Consider the following 27,429-nt stretch of genomic DNA (forward strand, 5'->3'; position numbering starts at 1 on the left):
GTATACTCTCTCTAAAATTATAAATTTAAAATATATTCAGCACCTTTCAGGCACGTCTTCAAAATACGGATCCATTATTTCAGTGGAATAGCTGTATTCCTACTTTCAGCAAATGAGGGTCTTTTGTTAAATTTCAATGTGCTTGTGAAAGTGGCTGGATGGAAAGATCTGGAAGCCGAAGCTCTAGGCCTTATTCTAAATAAGAGTAACTGTGCTGAAACCAATGGAATTACATCAGTGTAAATGAGATTAAAATCACCCCGCATCTCCTATTCACACAACAGAGGTAGTATGGGCAGACATGCTTCCCCACAACTCCCTGCAGAAGAGCTTTGGCTCTGTTCTGCAGAGAGAAGTAGTAGTGAAGGGACAGTTCGGTTTCCATGCCCATTCCGTCCACAGTTTGGCTTCCAAAACTACAAATGAGGGAAATTTTGTTAGTTGATTTGTGATATGGACACTTTTCCTTTGGGGAAAGGGCTGCAACCACAGTGTCATTTCACATGTCACCAAAGGATAACGAGTTGGTTAATGAATTTGAAGCTGCAACCAAGAGGTGAAAGGCTCTGTTTCACATGACCTTTCTTCCCATGTACTGTCTCCTAAAAAAATTTTTTTCTACTTATTAGTCCAATTTATAAACAGAGCCATGCCAGTAAGTGAGCTTGATGACATAACACATATACAGAAGCAGGGATTCGATCCTGAATTGACCTAATTTAAAATGAAATCTAAGTTTAATCTTTTGGCACATTAAACTTGTCAGTATTTGCCTGGGCTAAATGATAGACAATTGGCCCTGTTTTCTAATCCACCCTAATTTTCATCTGAAAGAGTTTAGTTTATCACCATGCATGAAAATACTTTCACCAACAGCTGCATAATTTTGCTAAAGCAATCACTCTGTAATTTTTGTGCCTATGCACTTGTCCACCAGTGAGAGATTTCTTTTGCATGCTTTATTTGCAATTTCATGAAAATCCTTCAGTTGTTATTCAGTAAATAGGTACTCAACAAGGAGAATAAACACACTGTACTGTGGTACAGTTCAGTTTTCATTTGATTCTTTAGTTAAATGTAGGACGTTCTTATGCTAAACATGCTTTGAAGAGTTTATTTTTAAAGTTGTAATATGCACCAGGTTACTTTTACCAAAAATACGTAACTTTTGGAAAACTGGTTGCTAAATTAGCTGCCAATTTTACCTAACTTGTTCTGTATTTTAATTTAAAGTTGCTTAATAAAGTATACAGAATACAAGTTACTTTGCATTTTTAATTTTCCAGAATGACTAGTCAGACACTAATCTCTCAAAATGCATAATCTGTATTACATGCTATGGACATCAGACTATACAGATGGTAAAATAAAATGGTAACATAAAAGATTTTAAGAAGAGTCAAAGATTAAAAGCAGAATGACCACATAGCATGATGAAAATAAGATTTTCATCTTCACCATGGAGGTTATACATGCCAAGGATTTTGGTGAAATGAACCGGATGAAGAAAATTATGGAACAGTAACACAGAGTGTTTTGTAGAGTTTATTCTAAAATGTAAATGGTGTTAAAATGTTGATGGCCTTTTCAAACTGGATATGCTGTTATCGGTTAATGTGACAGTGTGACAATGCATCACACCCATATTATGGCAAAAGTTTAGCATACCATTCCCTATGGTCCCATCTGTGAGGTGATGAGCACCATCTGTTCCCATGGAAATTATAGGCCCTATGTTAGAACTACTTTAATAAATAGCCTATTATTCCATTTACTCAAAGGAAAGTATTTGTGAAAGAAGCTTGCTCTGAAGAACACATTACTTTCACTTGCACAAGTTATATTTGTGCCTCACACTTATAATTTGCAGTTCTGGTTGTAAGATTTGACTTTTTGACATTTATGAATGTCTCATCCACGTTCTATATCAGCGGAGAAGAGACTTCAGGTAAGTGAAATTCTTTTTAAAATGTGCTAAGAAAATGTGCTTTTTTAAGTTTGTTTTATTTATATTAGTGCTGTCAATTTGAAAATCAGCTTAATTAAAAACAATTACAGGTTGATGTGATGGAGGTGTCAGATCCTCAGACTTCCTTGCATGCAAGATGTGAGAAGATGTGTTAATTGAAACAATGCCAACCAACCAAGTCTGTAGTGTGCATACCAAGTGATTTCACATGCAGGAAAGGTGTAGTTATGGAAATGAAATAAATAAAAAAGGCAAAATATTGCAAAACAAAATATTTTATTAGGTGCAAAACAAACTATATGCAGTATATATTAGCTATTTTACATCTTCATAAAAATTAGTGAGCATTCTCTCCAAAACATATTAAGGCAGTGGTATTCATTTTCAGAATTCAAACTTACAGCATTTAAAAAAAACCTACAATATTTCCACCTTACACATGCACCAGTGAACTTTACATGAATTTCAACTTGGGTTCAAACACAATTTCTGCTCCATTTGAGAGTTTACAACTGAGAGAATCTCTTACTTCAAGTTCGAGCACTCTGAATTCTAACAGCTCATTCTGGTCTTTTGCATCCTGCATCTCGTTCTTCAGCAGATTCTCTTCCAGCTCCATTTTGTAAATCTAAGATATAATAAAATATCATAACACTAAGCTATGGAAAAAGCTGTGTATTCAGTTAAGTGCATTGATTCTCGACACTTAGAAGAAGAAATTAAATCCTCAGCAAAGAACCCCTTATTAAAATAGTAGCAAGAGTTAAACTGTAAGTAAAAAAACTCGGGGCCCAAAATTCCTTACCAACTTCCGAATCCAGGAAACATATATACATGTTTTTTACTTTATGCGTCTTAGTATCACCATTAGAGTGGATTTGATTGCTCATGTGCATAAAGTTAAGCACATAAGTGAATGTTTATAAGATCAGGGCCTAAGGCAAAACTTTCACTGACTTCAAGGAAGGACCACATGGTTGGATGGCTGGGCCCCAAGTCTTGGGAATGAAGAAGGAGCATCACATTAGGAAGCACTTTACTGGCTCATGAATAGACACAAATTGCTCACTGAGAGTGGATAATGATTATCCTTGCCTGGAGCTTTCCTGAGACAAGTCTACATAAAGCCATTTTGGAAGCAGATATCGGAAGTTGTGTATAGACTGCAACTAAAGGGGAAAAAATGAATGATGAACTTACTTTTAACAACTCACTCAATAACACTGGGTTAAAAGTGACGAGTATTTAAACTCAAGCGGTCTGTTCATATTTACTTTGCACCACTTTTTAATGTCATAGTACTTGCACTTAGTTCTTTAAATCTTCAAAAAGCTTCCCAACACTAACAAAATAACATTCACAACACCCCTATGAGGTTGGCAGGCAAGTATTTACAGCCTCCATTTTACAGATGGAGCAACTGAGCACAGAAAGATTACATAATTCGCTGAAAGCCATGCAGCAAATTGAGAGCCATTGTTACAATTCTGGACTTCCTGGCTCTCAGTGATGTGCTCAGGGCAAAAAGTATAATGTTGCTTTCCTATGGCCTCCTCTTGGGAGGTGCTGCGTGCTCTCAACACCTTACAGGATCAGGTACTTAACTTTTTACAGTCAAATCAGATTTCCTCTCAGGCCTAATGATAATTCTCAAATGTTGTGCTTTGAGGCTGTAGGCTATTTAAACAACAGCAAAATGGAATATCACAAGTGCATTACAGAACCTTTTCCTGAGTCCAACCAAAAGCATTCTTATTATTATCTGACCTCCTTATTTATATGAAAACAAGGGGGTGTATGACAGCTAATATAGCATATGACAGTGCTTATAACATCAATAAAAGTGTCTGAATAAAGTATAATTCTAGCTGTAGTTCTTTAGTCGTGGATCTTTCTTTGGCTCTCTTATTTCTATTGAATTAATAATTTTAACTCACTAATTAAGAGGCCTCATTCTCTGAGGTACTGAGTGCTCTCAACTCTCTCACTAAAGTCCATGGAGGGTATTCAGCACCTCGAAGAAGTCACTCAGCATCTCAGGCCCTAAATGGCAATTTTCTATTCTTTAAAACATCAAATAATACAATTTAAAGTGATCAATATTGCTTGAAATACTTGTTTTAATTTGATTTTAAAAATGCAGAACCAAGTGATCCTATTAAATAGAGAACAAATTAAGTGGTACTGACCATAATCTGAGATTTTTCTCCAATTCTGCTATACTTTTTTTTTTTTGGCAAAGCCCAGCTACCATTCCTTTATTATTATTGCTTTACATTTATATTGTGGTGGAAATTCAACCTGATTGCACCTCACTGAGCTAGAGAATTTACAAACATATATTTCATAATAGCCCTTTCCCCCCTAAAGTGCTATAGAATTGTGAGCGCTTTGATCTCAGGCTCTCAATGTAACACTTTTTGGACAGGAAAAAAAAGTTAATTTTACCTTAACACTTCAACACTTAGCACATCAGTTTCCTTTGAAGAGTAGAGATTAGATAGTAGCTAGATTCTGAACACATACCTTTTCTAACAACTCCTGGTTTGTTCTGATAAGGAGCTGCTTTTCTTCTATCCATTTGGAATCCTGTGGGAGAAATGTAAAAAAAACAACACCACCTATTTTTTCAACAAAGAACTCAGTACAGTAATAAGAATTACACCTCTACCTCGATATAACGCTGTCCTCGGGAGCCAAAAAATCTTACCGCGTTATAGGTAAAACCGCATTATATCGAACTTGCTTTGATCCGCTGGAGTGCGCAGCCCTGCCCCCCCGGAGCACTGCTTTACCGCGTTATATCGGAATTCGTGTTATATCGGGTCGCGTTATATCGGGGTACAGGTGTATATGATTTCAGTCATTACTGCACAATCAAGTATAAAATGGGTTAAAGAGCAAACCCATTGTAAATATTTTAAGGACTGAATAGCTACCAAACTGATGAAAAAGTAATAAATCCCTGCTTCTTTTTGGTTTGGCTTTTCTTCTTTCCTACTTTGTTCAACCTAATCATTCAAACGTTAAAATTTTAAATGTTAGCCTCTAACAATTTTGGAGGAATGTTGTCAATGTTAATTTAACATATATGCTGTCACGTATTTGCCCATCTTAGTTTAATATTACTGGTATTGGAAATTGTTCCTTCTCCTTCACTCAAAGAGTTGCAGCTTGCCCAGTAGCTCTGCTTTAAAATGTAGATCTTTTAGCTACCTTATATATTCCCTTATGGGGAAGTGGAAGGAAAGCATTTAATGATTCATAAGTAGTGCAACTAGAGTCCCGAGACCTGCAGTTAGCAGTCCTCAGCTGGAAGTGAAAATGAGTCTGATGTGCAGCCTTTCAGGTGTGGAATAAAAGGGAAGGTGATGGTGGCAGGTGAAATCATACAAGACCACCTTCCCCATTAAAAGATCTGTATTTCCACTTGATAACATGGGGGCCTGAACCAAAGTTCACCAACATCAGCGAGTCTCTTTCCATAGACTTCAATGGACTTTGGATCAGGACCATAAGGTCCAATCCTGCAAAAATGTACTACCACTGCTCAATACTGTTGCGAGATCAGGCCCATATTGCTCTAACAATAACTTCAAATACTCACATGAGTGACACACTTATTCCAAATCAACCAATTAATTTTCTATCTAACGACAGGAAAAATTGATCTGAAATCTAAAATAGGTCTAGTTCAGTGTTACGGATGAGATTTACTAAAATGGCAAGGGATTCGGACACGCAATACCCAGTAGAAATGAATGAGAGCCGGACAAGAGAAGTCCAAAGCTGCTTTAAAATCTCAGCCCAAATCATGTTGATGCAATAACTATTTACATCAATGAGCCTTTGCAGACACATTTCACAGCGATTTTTTAACTATTGCCACAAAATAAAATGATCAGTTATTTTAGGGCATTTACTAATTTTGCATTGCCCCCACAGACACAAGACTGGAAACGTTCACATTTATTTTCATGGAGAGGTTACTTCTTTGAGAGACGGAGGATTGTTTTGATTTGTTTCAAAAGAATTTACTAGACTGAATGCTTAAAAGGCCAGGAAAGAGTTACGATGCATTAACTAGAATTAAAAGGACAAGGTCAATGGTGGAGAAATGCAATTTAAACGTTAACTTTTTAAAAGCATTCAGCGATGCTCAGAGGAAGGGAGAAATACAGTGGCAAGTGTCATTCTCCAGTTTTGGCCTGCAAAGCACACAGAAAAGAACTCCATGCATTTAGAGACTTAGGTGAACACCCCCATCTGTTAACATGCTGAGGGGACAGTTTTCTTTCCGGTCTGCTTTGCACGTATTTTCCATCTGCAAGTTCGACTATTTTGATCTACAATGAAACACATGCCTGATATGGGGATTTCCTCTGTTAAAAGTTTAATTTTGTGTGACAAACAAGGTCCTTTCAAAACTTGGCTATTTGGGATCTGATCTTGATTTCAGTGGAAACTGAGGGTGCTCAGCACTTAACAGGATCGGGTCCCTATGTATCTCTTTCCAGGGCCTTATGTTGTTTAATATTTTTGAGACGTGATATTATTATTTATTATTATTATTATTATTACTATTAAATGATAGATAATCCTTTTCACTGACTGTAGTGCCTTTCATACAGGACCCTCGAAGTACTGTACAGAGGTAAATAATTATCATTATTCCTATTTCACATAGAAGGAAACGTCGTCAAAAAGAGCTCAAATGAGGTTAATGAGAGCCTTTGGCACATTTGAAAATGGGATCACTTATTTAGCCATCTAAATATAGATTTGGGAGCCTAACGTGAGGCACCTATTTTTGAAAATCTTGGCCCAGATTTCTGATCTTGACTTTTTTACTGTCTGCATGTTTAACTTTAGAAAAGTCATGTAGATGCTCTCTGCCTCAGTTTCCCTAGCTGAAAAATAAGGATGATAATCTTTAGACACCATTTTTTAAAATCTGTCACTTGATTCATAGTGCCCTGCTCTAAGCATTAGAGAGGACTGCCTCACCTTAGAGTGAACAGTTCATATTTACTACTAAATAATAATTATCCCAAGCTAAATAACAATTTAAAAAAATCACATTGTGCACAGAAAGTGAGTTTGTTTCAAATAGAAATTTATTTTGTCAAATATAGGTTCTAACAATTTAGTGTTACCGTATAACTAACCAGTAAGCAGATGTGGATTTGTCAGAGCTCCCAGGAGTGATTTCTGATGAAGTTTTAAGGCTTAGTTTACATACAAAGCCACAGAGACAATTTTTTTTATTGCACAAGACCACCACCACTTGCACGTTTAATTTCTCTGGATTACTGGGTGATAAAGAGTGTAGTGTGGTTAAGAATCTTAAAAGGGAAAAAATGATCAAACCTAATTTCCAAGCAAACCTGTTATATACATCAATTTGGAAACAAGTCACAAAATTTAATTTTTTTACATATATATTCATGTTCACTCAGATCTAATTTACATGCATAGTGTTTAGACTTTACATCTTCATAGTCAAATAGTTTGTTAATGCGTTAGGTATGCAGCAATTTGTCTTCAATACCTGTAGCTTTATTTACTAATATACTAAAGTGACAACAGTAGAGCCTCAAGAGGAGGTAGTCCTTACAAGTTTATTTACTCTTGGGAGACCTCAGAGACTTGGAAGATTTTAGATTTTATAACCTACTGCCCAATTCTGTTGTTGTTTTGTTTTATTTTATTTTACACACATACACACACACACTTTATTTACACAGCATTACTAAGAACCTTGGCGCTTATGGGCAAGCTAACACTATTGTTTATATTCTCCTTAATTTGGTAAATGGTTTCTTTGTACTCATGCAGCATTCTTAAGGAATACATCTTGCATAGAATAAATCATTATAAAATGAAGTGAACTTTAAATCAAAAGGTTTATGAAATATTAGTATATTAACGTTATGTTTTATTCATCTTTCACACATTTACTTTTGGATATATCTCTATGCTTCATCTTATTACTATGCATCACTTCAATTTTAAATGAATTTTTCAACAATAAACACGGTATAAAAATAATGCATCCAAAAAATTCTGAAGAGGTACTTATAGTTATGCAACTGAACATCTTTAAAGTGCACAATCATAGTTCTGTGCTATTTTCCTGAAGATCCTGAACACTATATTTGCCAAGAGCCAGGATTTATCCTTGCTAAGTACTGCCAAAAAGCTCCATTTAGATCTAGGTGCCAATTTCAATTTAAGTGATGTGGATCAAATATTGAAAGCAGCTCCTAGTAATCAAACACACATTCAGTGGTTCATTTTTCCAGCTGAAATGTGTGTGGCAGTAACAATTTATAATTCTTCCAGCCAGGGCACCAAAAATGGTCTCCATGGGAAATTCATAACATTCATTTTGTTAAAATTATGGCCAAAACTTTTCCAGTGAAAGCAGAAAACCAGAGGAAGGAGAAGGGCCTGGGCTGGGCAAGAAAAGGGAACCGATTTTAACAACCATGTGCATGCAGACATTAGCATATTTTGTTTTGGAAGACGAATCTTCAATAGGGCTTTTTCCATTCTATACAATATGTTCCTTTAGTCAGGTGGTCCAACTGGTGGAATGGTAACTAAGTTGCATCAGACACATGAATACACCAGCAAGCAATGAAGATGACAAGAGCACTGCTGCATGCAAGGGAGATGATGATTTGACAGAGGGCATTAAGAGAGCCTTTTACCTGTCCTTTTTCAATCAGAGATTTCTCCAGATCTTCAATTTTCGCCTGGTACCTGAGGAGATCAGCTTGCAGTTGTTCACGAGTCTGAAAAGGTATAAAAGTGTGCATATACTGTCACAATGGCCAACTGATTAGGATGTACACTACATATGTAGCTCCATATTCTCAAATATTCAATTACTGCAGAATCAAATATTGATATGTTCAATATGTCCTGTCCATTATCAGCCAGTGAGGTGAACTTGAATTGTTTTCAATTAAAACAAACATGTTTATTTGTATTTTATTTGATAAAATATTTACCTCATTCATTTCCACACAACTCTTTTCCTTCATAAACTAAGAAACACTAATCTGATGTTTTCAGTGGCAAAGCACTTTCTAAAATTCAGTAACATAAAGCCAGTAATGATGCTGTTTACAATACTTGGTATTTACTCAGGATACTTAAAAAAAAAAAAAAGAATTGCAATAAGTACTAAATAAGTCTGCTGTGAGTAAAATGTGTATGATGAACAACTTAAATACAGCTCATTGTACCTGAATACTGCATACCATCCAAAAATAAGAATTCATGCCATATGCCACTGACAAGCCAGTCAGTTTTATTTATATGGTCTCAATCCTTCAAGGTAAGTACTTCCCTTATGGATGTTGAGTTACTTCAGCTGCAAAGCGTCCCCAATTGGGGCTTGAACATATGGGGCGCTGAGCACCTCCTGCAAAGTACTGAGGCCCTCATTCCTAAAGGACGAATAGAGGCACGTAGGCCAGAATTGTAAAGGTAGTTTGGCGCCTAGAGATGCACGTAGGTGTCTAGTGGGATTTTCAAAATCCCTATTAGGCACTTTTAAAAATTCCACTGTGCACCTACCTGCATTTCTAGGCATCTAAATACCTTTATAAATCTGGCCCTTGGTAACGAACAGGATCAGGCCCTTGCTGAACACACTCAATTTCACCTAATAGATGTTGGGGACATTCGCTTCCTCCCAGAATTGGGCCCCCTAAGACATAACCAATTGAAAACCTTCTAGACCAGTCAGCTGTTAGAGATAAAAAAGCCAGCTAGGCCATAGGGTAGAAAGAGTAAAAGTGCATTTCTCCAAATGTCTAAAATGCTATTACAGAAAAAAATAATCCCCAACGCCTCCCTCTCCCTCTAACACAGAGAAAAACATTTAATGGTGTTATATATCTGTCAAATACATAAATGCCTGAGAAATCTTACTTTAATAAAATATGTAATTATGTCCTTTTTAAAGAAATAAAAATAACTTCCTTCCTCATCCTGGGGACAAAATTGAAAGCCAGCCACGATTATGTGATTAAGAGCTGCATGACTGGCATTATGTTAGCAATCCACTGTGCCCAACAGCAAGGGCACAAACTAAAGGCAGAAATTGACAGCAGATGTGCAAGGGAAGACTTATTTTCTTATTTAAACTAAAATGCCACTTATTAGTTTTAGAAGGTGGAATATTTTCATGACCTATTCTTCGACTCTCCTATATACCATCATAAATTTTAGAGGCTCTGACTATGAACGTTAAGAGTAATGTTCAAAGTCAATGGACACAACGAGGAAAAACAATAGGAAACAATCAAATGCACCTGTAAAAATCAGTTTAATCTGATCTGGGACTATAAACATAGGAAGTTGGTATGGCCTCCTAGATAAAGTTCTGCACTAGGACTCAGGAGATCCAGGTTCTATCCCCATTGTGACCACTGGCCTACTGGGTGACCATGGACAAGTTTATTTTGTCTCTCTGTTCCTCAGTTTCCCCATCTGCAAAATGGGGATAATGATACTGGCCTCCTTTTTATCAGTTGGTCTCAAAAACCTCTGCAAAATACTATATAAAAGCTAAGTAGGATTATGTGTTAATCATTATTGAATGGCAGAGTTAAAGTTGCTTGGGAGCCTGGGTTCCCCCGCAGCCCACCAGGCAGGTTGCCAAGGATGCAGGAAAGGTTTCTCAGCCCTCCTAATTTCCTTATAATTAAGGCTGAGGGTTTGTCTGTGACTTTCCGTGACTTCTGCAGTGGCCAGTGCACTTGGCTCAGGGGTAGTTCAGGCATCCCCTGTGCCAGATGCACCGGCCACTGCTGGGGCAGTCTCGGGCCACCGCGCCTTCCTCCCCCAAGCAGCAGCAGAGTTTGGATGTGGGAGGGAGCAGGAGGTTGGGGCATGGGACGGGGTGAGGCAGGCTCTGGGCGGCGCTTACCTGGGGGTCTCCCTGGAAGCGGCGACATCCCCCTCACTCAGCTGCTAGGCAGAGGCGTGGCCAGGCAGCTCTGTGCGCTGCCTCCACCCAGAGCGCTGGCTTCGCAGCTCCCATTGTCCGGGAACTGCGGCCAATGGGAGCTACGGAGGCGGTGCCAGCAGGCGGAGGTGGCCACGCCTCTACCTAGCAGGCTGAGCGAGGAGGATGTCGCCACTTTCAGGGAGCCCCCCAGGTAAGCACCACCCAGAGCATGCCTCACGCCATCCTGTGTCCCAACCCCCTCCCATAGCCAAACTCTGCTGCTGGGGGGGAGGCATGAAGCTAGGTAATGAGCCTGCCAGCCCCCCCAATCCGCCAACCCCTCCCCAGCATCAGCGGGAGTCCCATGCCGTGCGCAGCCGCCCCCCCCCCCCCAGTTTTAGTCATGGGTATATAGTAAAAGTTATGGACAGGTCACAGGCCGTGAATTTTTGTTCACAGCCTGTGACCTGTCCGTGACTTTTACTAAAAATACCTGTGACTAAAACATAGCCTTAGTCGTAATTTCAACAAAACCTAGACGTTCCTGCAAAATGTTTAGATTTTGACAATCGGCAAATTTTGACAAGAAAAAAAAAAATTTCTGAGGAGTTCTACTAGGCAGTATGGCATAGCAAATGGAACATGGAGAGACTCTGAGAAATGGATTCTGTGTAAAGCAAGGCACAGATGGACAAACAAGGTGCTCTTTAAATCCCCCATGCCCACTACTAGATCGCCAATTAATCATGCTTGGGGCTGGAACTAGGTATTTCTAATCCTCCAGAGTTCCACATCCAATTACAAACAACTCATATGTAGGATGTGAAAAATCAGTTAATGAGCAGAGTGATACTGCACTGCTATGCATTTTACTCCAGTCAGATCTCTTCCTCGGTGGACTGGCAAGAACTGAAAATGCTTGAGATGTAGTGTCCTGGAGGGGAAGAAGTTTATATTAGTTCATCTCAGTCAGAAAAATGGTGCCTTTTGTCTTGAGAGCGAGAATGGGTGATGTCAAGCAGGAAAAGAATGGAGTGATCCAGAAAACTTCGCAGACACAGGAGACTCCAAGAAATCATTTTCAAGAGCATTTTGAAACCAGAAAGGATTTTTTGGACTGATCAATAAGACAATGCTTAGCAGTAGGGGAAGCGAAAAGATTATGTGTGTGTGAATACAAAACCCCTTGCTTTGTCAGATGGAAGCCAGTGATGTAGCACACACTTTTACCAAGTCTTCATGTGGCCCTGCATCTGAAGTAATTTACCAGAGGATACCAATTCAAGTTTTAGGTCCAGGCCGAGCTGTGCTTGGTGCAGGACTGGTGGGATGAGGCAAAGAGTCACCTTTCCAGCTCACTGATCCTACGGCCACTGGGAGGCCCACTTGGTCTGTAGCACAACTTAGATTTTGCCTAGGTCCCCAAGGAGCCATTCAAGTGGTCAGTAACCACTAGGGCACAACAGTGTTCTGGCCTTCCCCCATTTGCTGGGCATGAGGGGATGGCATAGAACTGGGGGAATATACAGCCTTTCATTTATCCTACTAAATGCCCAAAGGGAAAGATTTTCCCGCCAGATTTGTTTCAGGCTCTTTGTTTACTTGTCTGACACAAATATTTATTGTAATCTGATCATTGATTTTTCTTAAATCCATTGTTTTAGCAGCCACATGCAATTTCTGTTGGACTGTCTTTTTGAATTAGAAAGCATTACTTAAAAACAGGGCTACTTTAATCCACTATGTGTGTGATAAAAAAAAAGTCAGGATAAGATGCATTTTGAAACCTTCTTTCCATACAGGTCTGATAAATCTAGAACAAATGTTTCACTATAATATCTAATCCTCAAAAGTATGTAATACATTTACTGCATGCAGTCCACTGACCTGCAAAGGCACACTTAGCATGAGAGAGATCAGATTTCTGAGAAGTTTCAATAAAAATTGTTTACCCTTGCTTCTCTCTCTGCATCCAGTGTCCCACCAACTTGCTCTTGAAGTAATGCATATGCTCTTTGTAAAGCTTGATATTCTCTGGTTAGTTGACAGAACCTTAAATCAGCTTCTTCTTTAGGCGTACTCTTAAAAGAATAGAAAAGCAAAACAGTATATTATCGTCTGTTGCTTCAAACATTAAGCTCTCTTTGCAGCTCAGAGATTATACAGTAGCTAGTGGAAAATGTAAAATATCCATCCATTTCTGTAAAGATATTGGTATGTAGAATTGCTGGGAGGGAGCAAAAAGGACAGTCAAGAACTTTATGCAGGACCCAGGCTTACGAAAGGGCCAAAGTCTCTAACAGCCAGAGTACGAAAGTTCGTTAAACTGCTGCTTCCAAACTCATGTATATAGAGATATAAAGGACTGCACAAATCTTCCTCCTACAGCACTGATGACTCTTCCCCCCACTGGCAGACCCTAATCCCTAAGAGCTGTCCCTGGGGCAGAGCCTGGCACCCGATGCTGCTAGCTCAATCTGCAGGACACTATCCCTACCTTAGACCTGAGAAAGAACTCCAGGAACCCTAGAGGAAATGAGGAGAGAAAAGTCCCTCACTCCAATTAGCTCTCATTCTTACATCACCTTGGGTTCTGAATGACAAATTTTGAGTTGGAGGAGTGGGGGATGGGGTGGGGGAAGAGAACAGCAAGAAAGAATACAAACAAAAGAAACAGAAATGCAGGAAGAGAACCTTACAGATTCCCAAAGTTTGATGTGGCCTTAAAATGCTAGCAGAGATTAGAGGAAAGCGGACATTGGGGTGGAGAGAAAAATGAAGAGTTCCCTGTGTTTATGTTTAGAATTTGAGTGCAGCATAAATTGGCTTGACAGAAAAAGTGAGGAACAGTATGTATATAAACAGAGAGAGAACAGGGGACAGTGAAAGTTAAGAGTGCTGAATGGAAAGCATTTGTGTGAAAGGCGGGCAGAGAGTGAATGGCTAATGAGAGAACTGAGGCAAGACATGTGGGTGAGGGAGGGAGTGATAGGGTGTGAAAGAGAGAAGGAACACAGACTGATGGGGAGGGATGAGAGAGAATATGACTCTGCACAATTTTATTCACTGACAAAAGGGCCATAATTTTGAAGGACCCACATTGGACCTCGCTGCTCAACACCATGGACCTGCTACGTGTGCACATGGACAGAGAGATGCACACCTGCTTCTCTCAGTCACCTAACCTGAGGGTTTGGGGGCAAAGTAATTTAAATACAGGATGATGAGCAAAAAGTTGTATACTGGTTACAGAGCTCTAAGTAAAACAACAGTATTGCCAACTCCAGGCATGCAAAAAACATACGTCGTTCCCCCAAATCATGAAATTGGCTTAAAAATCATTAAGATTTCTTTTAAAATAGTAAACATTGGGGTCTTTTCATTTGCCTTCTGGGTTTCATATTTTCAAACTTTTTTCCACAATCATGAGGGCTAGAATTTTTTTTTAAATTAAAGCGGAGATTCTCCTGACTCCAGGAACTGGGGCTCCAAGAAAGAAAACCCCAAACAATATCATGAGACTCAATAAAAATCACAAGGGTTAGCAACCCCAAAACAACAATAAAATAAGCTGGGTAGAGTAGGGGAGATGGGGATATGAGTATAAGATAGAGAGAGTGTAACTGAAGGGTAGAACATATGAGTTAGTAAACAGCATAGGGAGACCTTGATTTTACATCTTGTCTTAGGCCTTGCCATTCCTTACTGTAGCCCGGTTGCAGTGCATAACATACAGGTCCAGCAAAAACATGTCTACATATATTTACTATTTAAGCCTTAATAAATTGACAAAACTTCTCTCGATATCAAAAGCATAGTGAGAAGGACCTGACAGTACCAAAATAGTCACATAAATCATAATATTCTAGGAACAGCTATTGTGGAGCAGCCGTGGATTTTGTCAGTGCAAGTGCCCATTGATTTTCTTATTTTGACAAGCAAGAGATAGTGTGATAAAAGGAATTCTATTTCTCAAGCACTGCTGATATTTACCAAGTCTGATTTAATTAACTCTGAACTCATCAAGAAGACAGACCCTAATGCTGTCATTTATTAGCTGGGTTGCAATGTCTGAGCTAAATTAGTGTGTTTTTCATAGATTTCAAGGCCAGAAGGGACCACTGTGATCATCTAGTCTGATCTGCACAGCACAGGCCACAGAACTTCCCCCAAATAAGTCCAGAGTATATTTTTTAGAAATCATCCAATCTTGATTTTAAAATGGTCAGTGATGGAGAATCCACCATGACTCTTGCTAAGTTGTTCCAATCGTTAATTACTCCTACTGTTAAAAAATTTACATCTTATTTCCAGTCTTTTACTTGACTTAAAACAGCCATTCAAGTTGAAAATGCAGAAATACAGAGAAATAGGAAAAATATTTCCATTCATTTTGTATGTTTTGTTATGAAGACACTTCATTACTTACATCATCCAAGTCTTCTTCTGGGGTTGCTGGCGTTCTGTCTGTTTTGTCCGTGTTATACGAAGTTACAGATGAGGTTTCAGAGTCAACAGATTCTTCGTCAAATCCAAAAAACGTCTCCACAACATGCCTCTGAAAAGTCAGTTTTTCTAGGTTACTAATAGGACATTCAGTAATAATCTATAACCTGGTTAAATAGACAAGTAGACAGCAAAAAAGGTCTTCAGTAACCCCTAGTCTGGCTTTACTCCCAAGATGCTTTGATTCTTACTCACAAGGACAAGAGGCTCAAGTTGGGACACCTTAGCTGTCCCGTTGATTTCAATCGACCTACTAAGGACTGTAGGATTAAGTCCCTGGTAACAAACTGAGGGAGCCTGGGAAGACAATCATTAGAAAAAGAGAGGAAAGAAGAGTGTTGCTCCCTCCATGTGTATGTACCATTTGAATGCCGGTAAAGAAATTATTCCTTTCGGCATCTTTTACTCGAGTGCTTCAAAAAATCAGGCTGAACATTGCATTGGATAGTTGCCAAATACAGTCATGCTCTACCACAAGTATAAAATACACTTAACCACACAGAAAATCATCCATGTTTTGAGATATTAGATAACCAACCTACTGAGATGCAACATACAAGAGGGTGTTAGAAGAGGGGTATATTGTATTCAAAAAAGTTATTCATTGACATTGGTGATTCACATTATTAATAAAAACAAAAACAAAAAAATCAGAAAGCTTAAAAAAATCTATTTTTCAAAATTATTGCTGTCAACTTGAAGATATCAGTTCATATATCTTCATCTGTCTGAAATACTATCATTTTAAAAATGAGAAAAATGGATTCTCTAGAAAGAAAAAATAAATACCAGCATGTCTAAGGAAAATTAATCTTTAGTGAAAATTAATATTTCAAAGAACATTTTTTAAATCACAGATAACATAACATTGAATTAATGGGTACAGAATATAACAGAACCACATTAAAAGGTATAGGCAAGTAGTGTATACGTAACACTCATCATGAAAGATATTCGATCAGCTACCAACGTCAGCAGACAAATAAAAAGTCATAACTGCAATGAACCTTTATAGGACTGATAAAAAAGTAAACTGGTCTTAAAATTATCAATCTTTCTGTCCCCTTACTTCAGTTTCTTGATTCATGCTCAGAATACAGTGACACTGCAGAAAATTCTGCTGCTTCAAAAATAAACGCATCATTTAAACATTCAATTGTGAAGGTTAAGCTTACTCTTCAAAATTATTTGAAAGTTGACATCAGTCAATACACAAAATTTCTGGAATTCTTCACAAGCAAAAACTACAGCATCTCCTCAACCACTTAGCTTAGAATAGTTTAAAAAATAAAAATAGGCTGCCAACCAAAATTATCTGATTTGATACAATTTGCCAAACAGTCACCTAGTGAATTCAACACCACCAAGTGTAAATAAGATAAAATTAGCCATCTTTATATAGAGTTATGAGCTGTCCTGCTCACCCTACAGAAAATTCTACAGTCCAGCAAAACCAAGCCCTCCTAACAGTTCACACTTTACCCACTAACCTCTCTTCAACATGCAATTACAATTAATTCTACCAAATAGCTATGCCCCATCTCTAATCACAATAACTGCACATACTCCCCTTCTACTTTAGGCCTCTAGACTGTTCTGTAACTGTATTATTGCTTTCAACAGGCCTAAGAACGTAACCTCAATGTTCTCATTACTTCTATTCTAATATTTTAGGGTTGTCTTCATTGCAGTGTTGGTTTGAGGCATGATTGGAGTGTTACCCCAACTCAATTCCCGTCTACACACAAATATCTCTAGCTTGAGCTAACTGGTGCTTTCAACTTGAGCGAGCTGGCGTTTCGGGGCTATAGGCTGAAGATCAACGGTTGCAGGAGGGGATACAGGCCACAGCTTAAGTTAGCACAACTCATCCACTGCTAATCCAATCATTCTGTGCTGCTAATCAAACCATTCTCTGTAGGATGAGTGTTGAAACAGGCAGCATGGCCTAGTGGATAGAGAACAGGTGACCTGGGTTCAATTCCTGGCTGTGCCATTGGCCTGCTGGGTGAACTGGACATGTCACCTCTGCTCCTCAGTTTCCCCATTTATAAAATGGAGACAGTGATGCTGAGCCCTTTGTAAAGTGTTTTGAAATAGACTGATGTAAAGCACAATAAAGAGTGAGGTGTTATTGTTTTGCAGTATTGCCACTCTCACTTGAGCTAGGCTGACTTGAGCAGAGCAACTTGAGCTAACTGTTGCTGTGAAGACAAACCCTTAGAATAGTTCAAAATTTCATTCACAGACTGAATTAAGAGCCTATTGTTTCTAGCATAAAAATCCCCTTTCAAATATGTTATGCTCATGTTGAAAAAAGTTCAAAAACTGAAAGAAAGTAGAAACCTGAATAAAGCCTGGACTCTTCACAACTCTGCAGAGGCCACAAATATAGACCCATGCACTTGAAAGATATCTAGAGATCAGCCTTCCCTTTCCAATCCATTGATTGCGTCATTAGGAATTGCTACCCAATCTATACAGAGGGAGGCAAAAAGGAAAGGGATTTAAGTACTAAAACCTGCTCAGGTACACAGCTATTTTTAGTTATTCAGTAAGCACCAGGACTATTCTGTGTTGTATGTTAGAACTATGTTTAAGACATTTGGAACAGAAATTAATCCGAGAATTTTAATTCTTTCCCCTAGCATTCATATTCTTCACAATCCTTAGCTTTAGAGAAAGTTTGTTTTCCTTCATTACAAGTCCTTTAGAAAAGAACAAATAAACCATGGTGCACAATCTGTATCTGAACCACTGAAGAAACACCCAGCAATACCTACAGGAGCATCAGTAGCTTCATTAAACTCAGGACAAAAAGAGTGTTCATCAACATTGAAATGTTCTTTGCAAATATTCAGACAAACCGTAGCTAGTTTTATAAATAACTCAGCTTGAATACCTGGTGCTTTAAGAAGAGGTGTTTTCAGGGAATAAAAACAAACACACAAAAAAGATTGGTCCTTTTGGTTTATGTAAGAGAGCCTTGTTGATTACTGGGATTATTTAAAAATAATAGCTACTGAACTATCAATATACAGATATATTTGTTACTCAGCATATTTAAACACATCATTGGCACCAGGCCTCCAGGAAACATCTACATGTTTTAATAAATAATGTAAATGATAATTAGATAGGGGAAATTAATGTTTCCCATAGCACGGAGACACTCGAAATCTTCAAGGATAGTCAAGGATTGCTAAATTCTACACACACTTGTGTATAATATTTTGGGTTTAGAGTGAATCTGTTTCATTTACTTTTTATAAACACTGCTAATTACTATGCCTCAATGGTGAATTTGCCTGTTTGTTTTTGCATTGATTACATACTGGGACACAATGTAGTATTTAGCCATTGCACATTAATTGCATATTTATGAATTACATCATGAGATAATCACATAATTGTCATTCACATTATTAACTATTTATTGTTGCCAGTGTGATAATCTAATATTTGTAGCAATTGGCTATAAAAATGGATTCATATCCAACACCCAACAAATTAACTGACCGGAAAACAGCTAGAGGGGAAAAAAAATCAAAGAGACAGTTGACACAAAGTTGATAAAGTGTTAAGAAAATTTTACTACCTGATAATAAATACTATGGTAAACTATACATATATATATATATATATATACACACACACACACACACAGATCATGGAAGATCGTACTTATTAATTCAAAAAACTGATTTAAAATAGATTTCTATAATATATGTATTCTAATGTGGCTTTTACTATTCTGCTTGCTCTTTTTAGCTATACTATTTATGTCAGAATTTTTCTTAAAATGTGTAAAACTCTTGAAATTATATTTGTATATACTGTTCATAATTCTAGAAGGTTGTTAATTAAAGGTGTTATTTTTATGTAAAGATATTCAATCCTAAAGTTTAGATCATAACTATCAGAGTAAAATGTTCATCTCAATAACTGAAAATATGCAGAAGTAAAATCTGAAATATTTGGCAATAACTGGTGGAAATTAGGATGCAATTTTGGATTTCTATACCAATGTTTTCACACATACTTTTACAGTATAATTGTGCATTACATTTTTGCAATTAATGTTTAGAAGATCAATAGGACTTATGACAGAGTAAATATATTTTCAGAACATGAAGATCTACAAAATATTCTGTATATTAGTGGTGATTCCCGTTGAGTCAAAACTAGTCAATTTGATTAATGTTGACATAATTTATGATGCAGAGTCTGTGCCTTGAAATATATATACGATATTGCATACAAATATCTACATCTATTTTAGTACTACATTTAATTGGATTAGATAGGTCTACATGCATATGAACCATCTAATTTCTGTATAGCTGCAGTAGCTTCATCTTCCCACATGATTTAAGTATCACATATTATTTTCAAGTGATTAATCAAAACAGGAGAAGTGGCTAAATCATAATGAACTGAATTACACTGTAATTAGAACAAATCAGCTATTAATTTATAGCTTCTTACCTTCATGTTTATAAGTCATTTCCTGGCAGCCAGAAAAATATAGGCACACCAGAGCACACAGACAGATAAAAAAAGAGAAATATAAGACAAGAAGTATGTATTCCATTGTGCTGGTCTGAAGAGTGAACACTTTCAGTTATAATCACAAATATAGCCTATTTAATAAAGCTTACAAAGCAGAAATTAGTCTTCAGAGTCCCACAGTTATGGGCAATTTTGTTGATTTCAAAGCAATGACTCCAATTTTCATTTTATCATTGTAATTCCATTCTACAGAAAAAAGCCTTTCCAGGATTTCATGGTTATTTCTCTGTCATATATTTCAAAAAACTGAAAAAAGCCCTGAACTAAAGTGAATCCTAAGCAGAAAAGAGACCTTTAAAATATTCTCATTACTTCAAGGAATCTGATGTCGCATGCAATTATTAAGAAATTTCTATCAGCTCTGGCTGCTTTTTCTCACCGAAGAAAATCTAGGAGGTTGAGTGTGTGCGGTGATTATATTTCTTCTCTGGGTACCCTGCACTCAGATCTTATAAAGCTCCACCCCACTGTGCTCCTCTTTACCTCTTAGAGACCTGAGCTGGTTGCCAGCAATGTTCTTCAGATTCATACATCCCCTGATAATTAGAAGACTGCTCAGCAAAAGCTACAGTAGCAACAGTAACCTGGTGCAATCCGAGCTTTAGAAACCAGCAGAAGAACTATAGTTGGGAAAAACAGATAAGTCTTTGGCATTTCCAAAGCATGCCAGCTGAACTAAAACTACTCACACATGAGAAGACTTTAAAGTCTACTGGACCAGGCAAGTAGACCATTTTTCCTATCGGATGTCTTAAGAACCACAATATGAATTTAATGTACTTTGTTCTAGCTGACAAGCAAAGCTGACTGCGGGCTATCAACATTAAAAAACAAACATGGAGGAGTTGTTGCTTCAGCACAACCTTTGCATGCTGAGAATTATGGAAGACACAGCTTAAAAGGTACCATCTCAGGGAAAAAGAACAATTGTTTGGATGAGTACCTTCCCACTCATGAACATATACATCACCTATTTATGAATTAACAGGTTGCAAAATTAAATCTTCACTGCACAGCAATCCTTCCAACCAATGTAGAAAAGTTACATGTTTTCAGTATTCTGGAGTCAGCACTAACCGATAAATGGTTAATTTAATATCCCCAGTCCTTGTATTTAACAAATCTCTCTTTTTGCTACTTGTTCCCTGATAGCAGCACAACTGAAGGTGCATTGGAGCTTGGTGCTTCACTCCACCTCAGGCTCCACCTCCAATGTCCTAACCAGTGAAATGACTGACTGCTTCAGGCTCATTCATCTGTGTCACTATTCCCTTAGAGCTACTGACAGTGCTCAGGTGCCACCTCGCTTAGACCTTTACCCTGGGCCTTCTTTTGGCTTCTCCAACCACTTCTTCCTACATCTTCCCCTGGTCCCTTTCATGTCAGACCTTTCCATGTAAGCCCCTCACAGGTTCTTTCCAAGTCCTCTGGCCTGGGCACTGTCGAGAGCCTTTTCTAAAGCCTTTCTTTGCCCCTGGTCTATCTCAGACTGAAACAAAGCCAGCCCCTTTTGTGGCAGATACCACTTTCCAGCTTACATGCATCTGAACGTATTCACGTGACCCTTCTCAGTAAGGTGCTCCCTCTAGTCAGATGCTTTACTTGAGGTTTCCCCATTTCCCTTGTTCAGGGAAAGCCGGACACAGAAGGAAGAAGGTCCACCTCCGCCCCCCCCCCCCCCACCATAGGCTAGTTCATGCTGTGAGCTGTAGGTGATTATATTGAATGATTCTCAGAAGTGCCAGGCACAAATACTTTATTTTCCCCAAGATAAATCTTAGTAAATTTCCACCAGTGTCAGCCCTCCCTAATCAACACAGCCATCCTGATAATTACTTCTACTATTGTACACCTATGTTATCACGGTCAGCTATGGATAAAAATAGCCAGTCCATCTGACAGACAAAGCCACAAACTAATTTTCACCAGTACTGAATACTTTCTGGGTTTCCACATTCACATTGTTCTAAACAACATCTTTGCTTTTATTTTCAGTTCACCGTGTTTGAAATTTGAGTGCTATCAACAGATTAAGTGTCAGATGCTGTTCTGTCGATATTGACTTATTTTTTTAGCCTTCATTCTGAGACAAAATTGATTTTATCAGCATGTTTGTGTCTGACTTGTTGAGCTTGGGTCTGGAAGGCAATTTCAAATCAATCCAGTCTGCCTATGTTTATCTTAGCTTCGCTTATTTTTCTAAACTGTTGAAATAAAAGTTTTATGGGAGATCCATCTTGCTTGCTTTGCTGTTGAGCTGATTTCTATTAATCTTGCTGGACTTGACTATTTAGTTACCAATTCTAAAACATTCCAGATTACTTGTCCATGAAACCTGGGAATTGAGACAAAAGCATAGGCTGACGGCCAGTTACTGTCCTCAGATGTATGCATAAAACACTCATTAAATTAATTTACTTCAGGACGAAGTTTTGGCTCTTAGTGAATTTCACAGGCAGCTTGTCAGATCTACATTAGATCTTTGAGACTCGCGTGCCTTAAGTGGTAGTTGAGCTACTATGGTTCCCATTTACAGTGAGAGTTCTACTCAAGATACAACACCACAAGGAAAAACAATGGCAAATCTAATGTGTCTTTAAAAATCAGTTTAATCTAATCGGGAATGACAGACACTAAAATACATTAACCATAATTGTACGGTGATTCCTATGCATCACTATAGGGCAGAAAAATAAGTTTGTTTGTGTGCCCTAACTGCATTTCCAGAACTTGAGATGTTTGAATTACTTTTAGGGTTAATCCTAACTCTGAATTTCCTGAAATTATAATGCTTTTTTCTGTGATAATTACAACATCTCTGTATTACATTTTCCCAATGTACTTTCAACCTTAACTCTATCAATGTAGGGTTTTTTTTCTCTCTAGGAATTAAAGAGAGTGGAACAAAAATTATATACAAATGTAGGGCTTGACCCTGCATCCTTCACTCAAATAATTTTATACAGAACATGGAAGATACAGTCTTCTGATATTACATAGTTTCCTTCTAGTTACAACTTCATCCTTCATTACTTGAAGTCTGTCAGACAAAAGTAACCTAATCAAACACACCATAGGTGGCCTAGATTCTAAAAACTAGTCTGTGATCTAACCATAAATGATTAATTTGAAGTACATGATCTCCCACTAGCAACAGAAATGTGCAAACATTTACAAGAAAGTATTTACATTTTAAAAGCATAAATCAACATTGCAATGCCACTTGTAGCTAAGGGGGGGAAAAAACCCTTGTTTTTTATTTCTTCCATAATCCAAAGCAATAACACTATCTATATAGAAATTGCAACGCAGACATGGGAAAGAGGGCTCCTTCAATAGTGTCTTTCCGCTTTATAAAAACTTATTATTAGCATGTTCCGTTATTCCCTTATTCTTACTCTTTCTGACCTCCTTACTAAGGCCAAACCATATCATGAACTGAGGGGCTAAAAACTCTGACTTCATGTCCATTACTATGCAAGAAGCTTGGAAGGAAGCTAGACTGTTTGCCAGGATTAGACTGCTGAAGTTATTGTTGACAGCATTTAAGCTTCTTCGATGAATACTGCACGAATGAAAAATAGCCTACAGGTTACACAACAATATGGGCAGCTAGAACATTTGCAAACCTATTCTTGAGGACTTGAAGGCATCAAACCCTTAGAGCCTTTGGACGTTCATGCTTTTATTTATGGGTTTTAAGTCAAACTGGTGAAATTTTGTTCAATTTTTTTTAAAATAAAAAGTGGACAATTTTTCAAAACCAAACATTTTCACCCAAAATACTTGCTTATTTTCACATTTTCCACTGTTTCAAATGAGAAAACAAAAAACATTGATTTTCAGTTATTAATTTCCTCCAGTTTTTCCCTTTTCTCTCCATTTTTCAGTGGCAAAATGGAAAAAGAAACAAAGAGAGGGAAGGGGGCAGGGGGAAGGAGACAAAGCAGGAAAAACAAAAAACATTTATATTTTTGCTTTTTCCCCCACCTCAAAAAAAAATCAGAAAATTTAACAATTTACCAAAAAGCACACTTACCACTTTTTGACCAGCTCTACAGTGAGCTAAACAAGCATCTTTTCTCTCTTCCTTGGGTTATCCTTTCTCATGAGATCTGCCTCCTTCCACAATCTGTTCCTTCAATCCCCAGAATTCCTTCCCACACAGGAAGCACCAAAAGAGCCAGCATCTCCTCCTCTAAAATCAGGTAGAGAATTTCCTGCTCCCTCAACCTAGTTCCGAGGAGCGGGGCTCACTTCACCCTTTTGTTTAGCTGGCTTTTCTTTGCATCTCTATCTAGTGCAGCATGCCACACATCTCCTAGTGTCCCTTGGCCTGCAAACAGGCAGAACCAGTCAGAATTTATCATGGAAGATCAGACTTGGCCCATTCCCTCACCAGCTACAAACCCTCCCTTCCCTTCTCCTGCCACATTATCCCATGTGAATATGTTGAATTTATGGGGAAACTTTCAAAATCAGCAGCTGGGAAAGGTCTGGTCAAGCATGCCCCATTAGCAGCTAATTTAAATACTAATGTAAAAACATCTTCTAGGAAGTGAGTGAAATTTAAGAAACTACATAAATGATCATCATCATGTTCACATTATACCTCAGGCATTTAGGGCAGCGACGAAGCTCCCCCACTCCTGTTTCTGGCAAGTCTTTCAATGATTCCCCAGCTGTGCCCCAGGTTTTTTAGCTCGGCTTCCACAGCTCTTAGCCATGTTGTTTTCGGGTGGCCTCATTTTTGCTTGCCTTCAGGCGTCCATCTTATTGCTACTCTGGTGATGGAATCAGTTTCCATCCAAAGCATATGGCCAATCCATCTCCAGCGCTTCCTGGCAATGATGGTGCTCATATCCTCTTGGCTCCACTGTGACAATGGATCTTGGTTTGAGATAGTTCTGGGTCAAATGATACAGAGGATTTTTCTGAGGCAGGCTGTATGGAATGAAGACATTTTGGACATGTCATACTTTCTTATTCCCCAGCATTCTGCGCTATAAGTAATGTTGAAAGTATGCAGCTCTGATAAATCTTGAGTTTGGTTTTGGCATTGTATTTTGATGATTTCCAGACTGTAATTTAAACTCCTGAAGGTGTTCCTGGCTTTATTGATTTTGTTCCGCATGTCCTGGCTGATGGTGCTGCCCAAGTATGTGAATGTTTCTACATTGGTGAGAACATAATCCTCTATCTTGTAATAGACCCATGCCAGTTGGGTACAGCAGAATAGCAGAAGGCAGATATACTGGCCACTGGATTTACAGTTTTCTGTTCCCTGACTGACCAGAGCAGGGGCTGCTCCAGGCTAATGAGAACACCTGACTCCAATTAACCTGCAAGAGTCAGGTGAGGCCATTAAGCTAATGTGACCACCTGACTCTAATTAAGACCCGCTGATACTATAAAAAGGGCTCACTCCAGTCAGGCAGAGGAGAGCAAGTGCGGCTGAAGGACTGGTTAATGAAGACACCCTCAAGTTATTGATAAGGGAGCCCTAAGGTAAGGGTGAAGAAGGGAGAAGCAGGAGAGCTGTGGGGAAGTGGCCCAAAGAAATGTAGCAACTCTGGCAGTGAAAGGTTGGCTGCCAACAGCTGCTACCATTAGGGTCCCTGGGCCGGAAACCGGAGTAGAGGGCAAGCCCGGGTTCCCCCCAACCCACCACTACAGGAACACCTCCTGGGAGGGGAAGTCAGGCCCCTGTCAGGACAGGAGGCTAAACTGTTCTAAAACAAGCCCCTAGGGACAACAGAGACTGTGGGAGTTCTCTCACCAACCTCCTTGCTGGCCTATGATGAAAAGGGCTCAGTTGACTGTAACCCTGGCCCTAGAAAGAGAAGGGCTACGTGGAGGGTCACAGTGAGCCACTGAGGCTAGCATATACCGCCTAGAAGCACAGGACCCACAGGGGCAAGGTCAGAGCTCTTCCACAATCTGTACTGGTGATGGTGAGGCAATATTAAAGGTCATGATATAAGTCTTATTGTGGTTGATTTTCAGTAAAATTTGCTGGCTGAATGCATTGAGTCAAGTTGCTTTTTCTTGTATATGGTGTTGGGTATGTGATAGGACAGCAAGATCATCTGCGAAGTCTCATCTTCAAGGGATCAGAAGGGTGTCCATTTAATGCCTCTTATGTCTTCTGTTGTACTCTGCATTACCCAGTCGATGGCAATGCTGAAGAGGATTGCAGACATGACACACCCCTGATGTACTCCTGTTTTGACTTCAAAACTGAGCTCACTGTGATCAACACTGCATGTAAAGTTGAAATAGAAGCTTTTGGTGATGTTGATTATACAGAGAGGGATTTCATATGCCTGCAGAATGTGCCATAGGCTGGTCCTGTGAATGCTATCAAAAGCCTTCTCAGAAGTCTATGAAGTTTATGTAGAGTTGCCGTTGCCATTCTAAGCATTGTTCTATTATGTTTCGTAGAGTGACGATCTGGTCTGTGCATCCACGCCCTTTCCGAAAACCAGCTTGCTCTTTTCCGAGAATGCAATCAACTGCCTCTGATATACACTGGACTATGATCTTACACAATACTTTGCTTGGCACAGATAAAAGTGTGATACTACGCCAATTATTACAATTACTGAGAGTTCCTTTCTTTGGCATCTTCACTATAACCCCATTGGCCCACTCATCTGGCACTTTTTCCCTTTCCCAGACTGATGTAAATAGAGGTGCCAGGACAGATGCTGCTAACTCAGGATTTACCTTGGATAATTCTGCATTCAAGTTATCCTTGCCAGAAGATTTCCCATTTTGTAAGGATTTGATGGCATGAATGATCTCTTCCTTAGTTGGGGTGTCTGTGTTGATATCAAGATCTTCTTCTGCCTCCTGGATGTTTGCTTCTTCTTTAGGTGGCTCTCTGTTCAGCAATTCTTTGAAATGCTCTGTCTAGCACATTTATTGTTCTTTTCTGTTGTTAGTAGATGGCCTTATTTGTCCCTGATGAGAGTGTTTGTTGGTGTCTGCCATTTACCACTGATAAGCCGCGTCATTTTGTAGATGGCTCCTTGTTCACCATGAGCAGCTGCATCCCTGTTTGTGTTGCCAGATTATCAATATAATGTTGTTTGTCCATTCTCACAAGGCGTTTGACCTCCTGGTGTGCCTTGCTATACTGCTCGTGGTATTTGTCCTTTAGCTTCTGGGATTTTGTATCAAACTTTTTTTCTTCGGGGCTCGTCTGGTTTCTATGGCGTTCCATGTGCTGGGTGTAATCCACTCCTTCCTTCTCTTCTGTCCGTAGCCTAGACAGGCTTCACTGCTCTGTTTATAAATTGCTGTTACTTTGTCCCACTTCTTGTTGATCTCCTCATCTGCATTCCCCTCCGCTTCATCAAAGTCTGCAAGTGCCTGAAACCTGTTCTTTAACTGCAGAATGAAGGCTTTC

General features: G+C 38.7%; 1 protein-coding gene across 1 annotated transcript in view; it reads right to left on the minus strand.

The window, feature by feature from the left end:
- JAKMIP1 (janus kinase and microtubule interacting protein 1) overlaps nucleotides 1–27,429 on the minus strand; it is a 260,911-nt gene that overhangs the window by 50,781 nt on the left and 182,701 nt on the right. Inside the window, exons 12-16 of the mRNA XM_065404580.1 lie at nucleotides 15,367–15,495; nucleotides 12,890–13,018; nucleotides 8,686–8,769; nucleotides 4,496–4,558; nucleotides 2,499–2,597 (exon numbers count right to left, since the gene is read on the minus strand). Coding sequence (XP_065260652.1) covers nucleotides 2,499–2,597; nucleotides 4,496–4,558; nucleotides 8,686–8,769; nucleotides 12,890–13,018; nucleotides 15,367–15,495 — 504 coding nt within the window. The remainder of the gene's footprint in view (nucleotides 1–2,498; nucleotides 2,598–4,495; nucleotides 4,559–8,685; nucleotides 8,770–12,889; nucleotides 13,019–15,366; nucleotides 15,496–27,429) is intronic.

This window comes from Emys orbicularis, chromosome 5, assembly GCF_028017835.1.
Source record: "Emys orbicularis isolate rEmyOrb1 chromosome 5, rEmyOrb1.hap1, whole genome shotgun sequence".
In the NCBI taxonomy this organism is placed as follows: Eukaryota; Metazoa; Chordata; order Testudines; family Emydidae; genus Emys; species Emys orbicularis.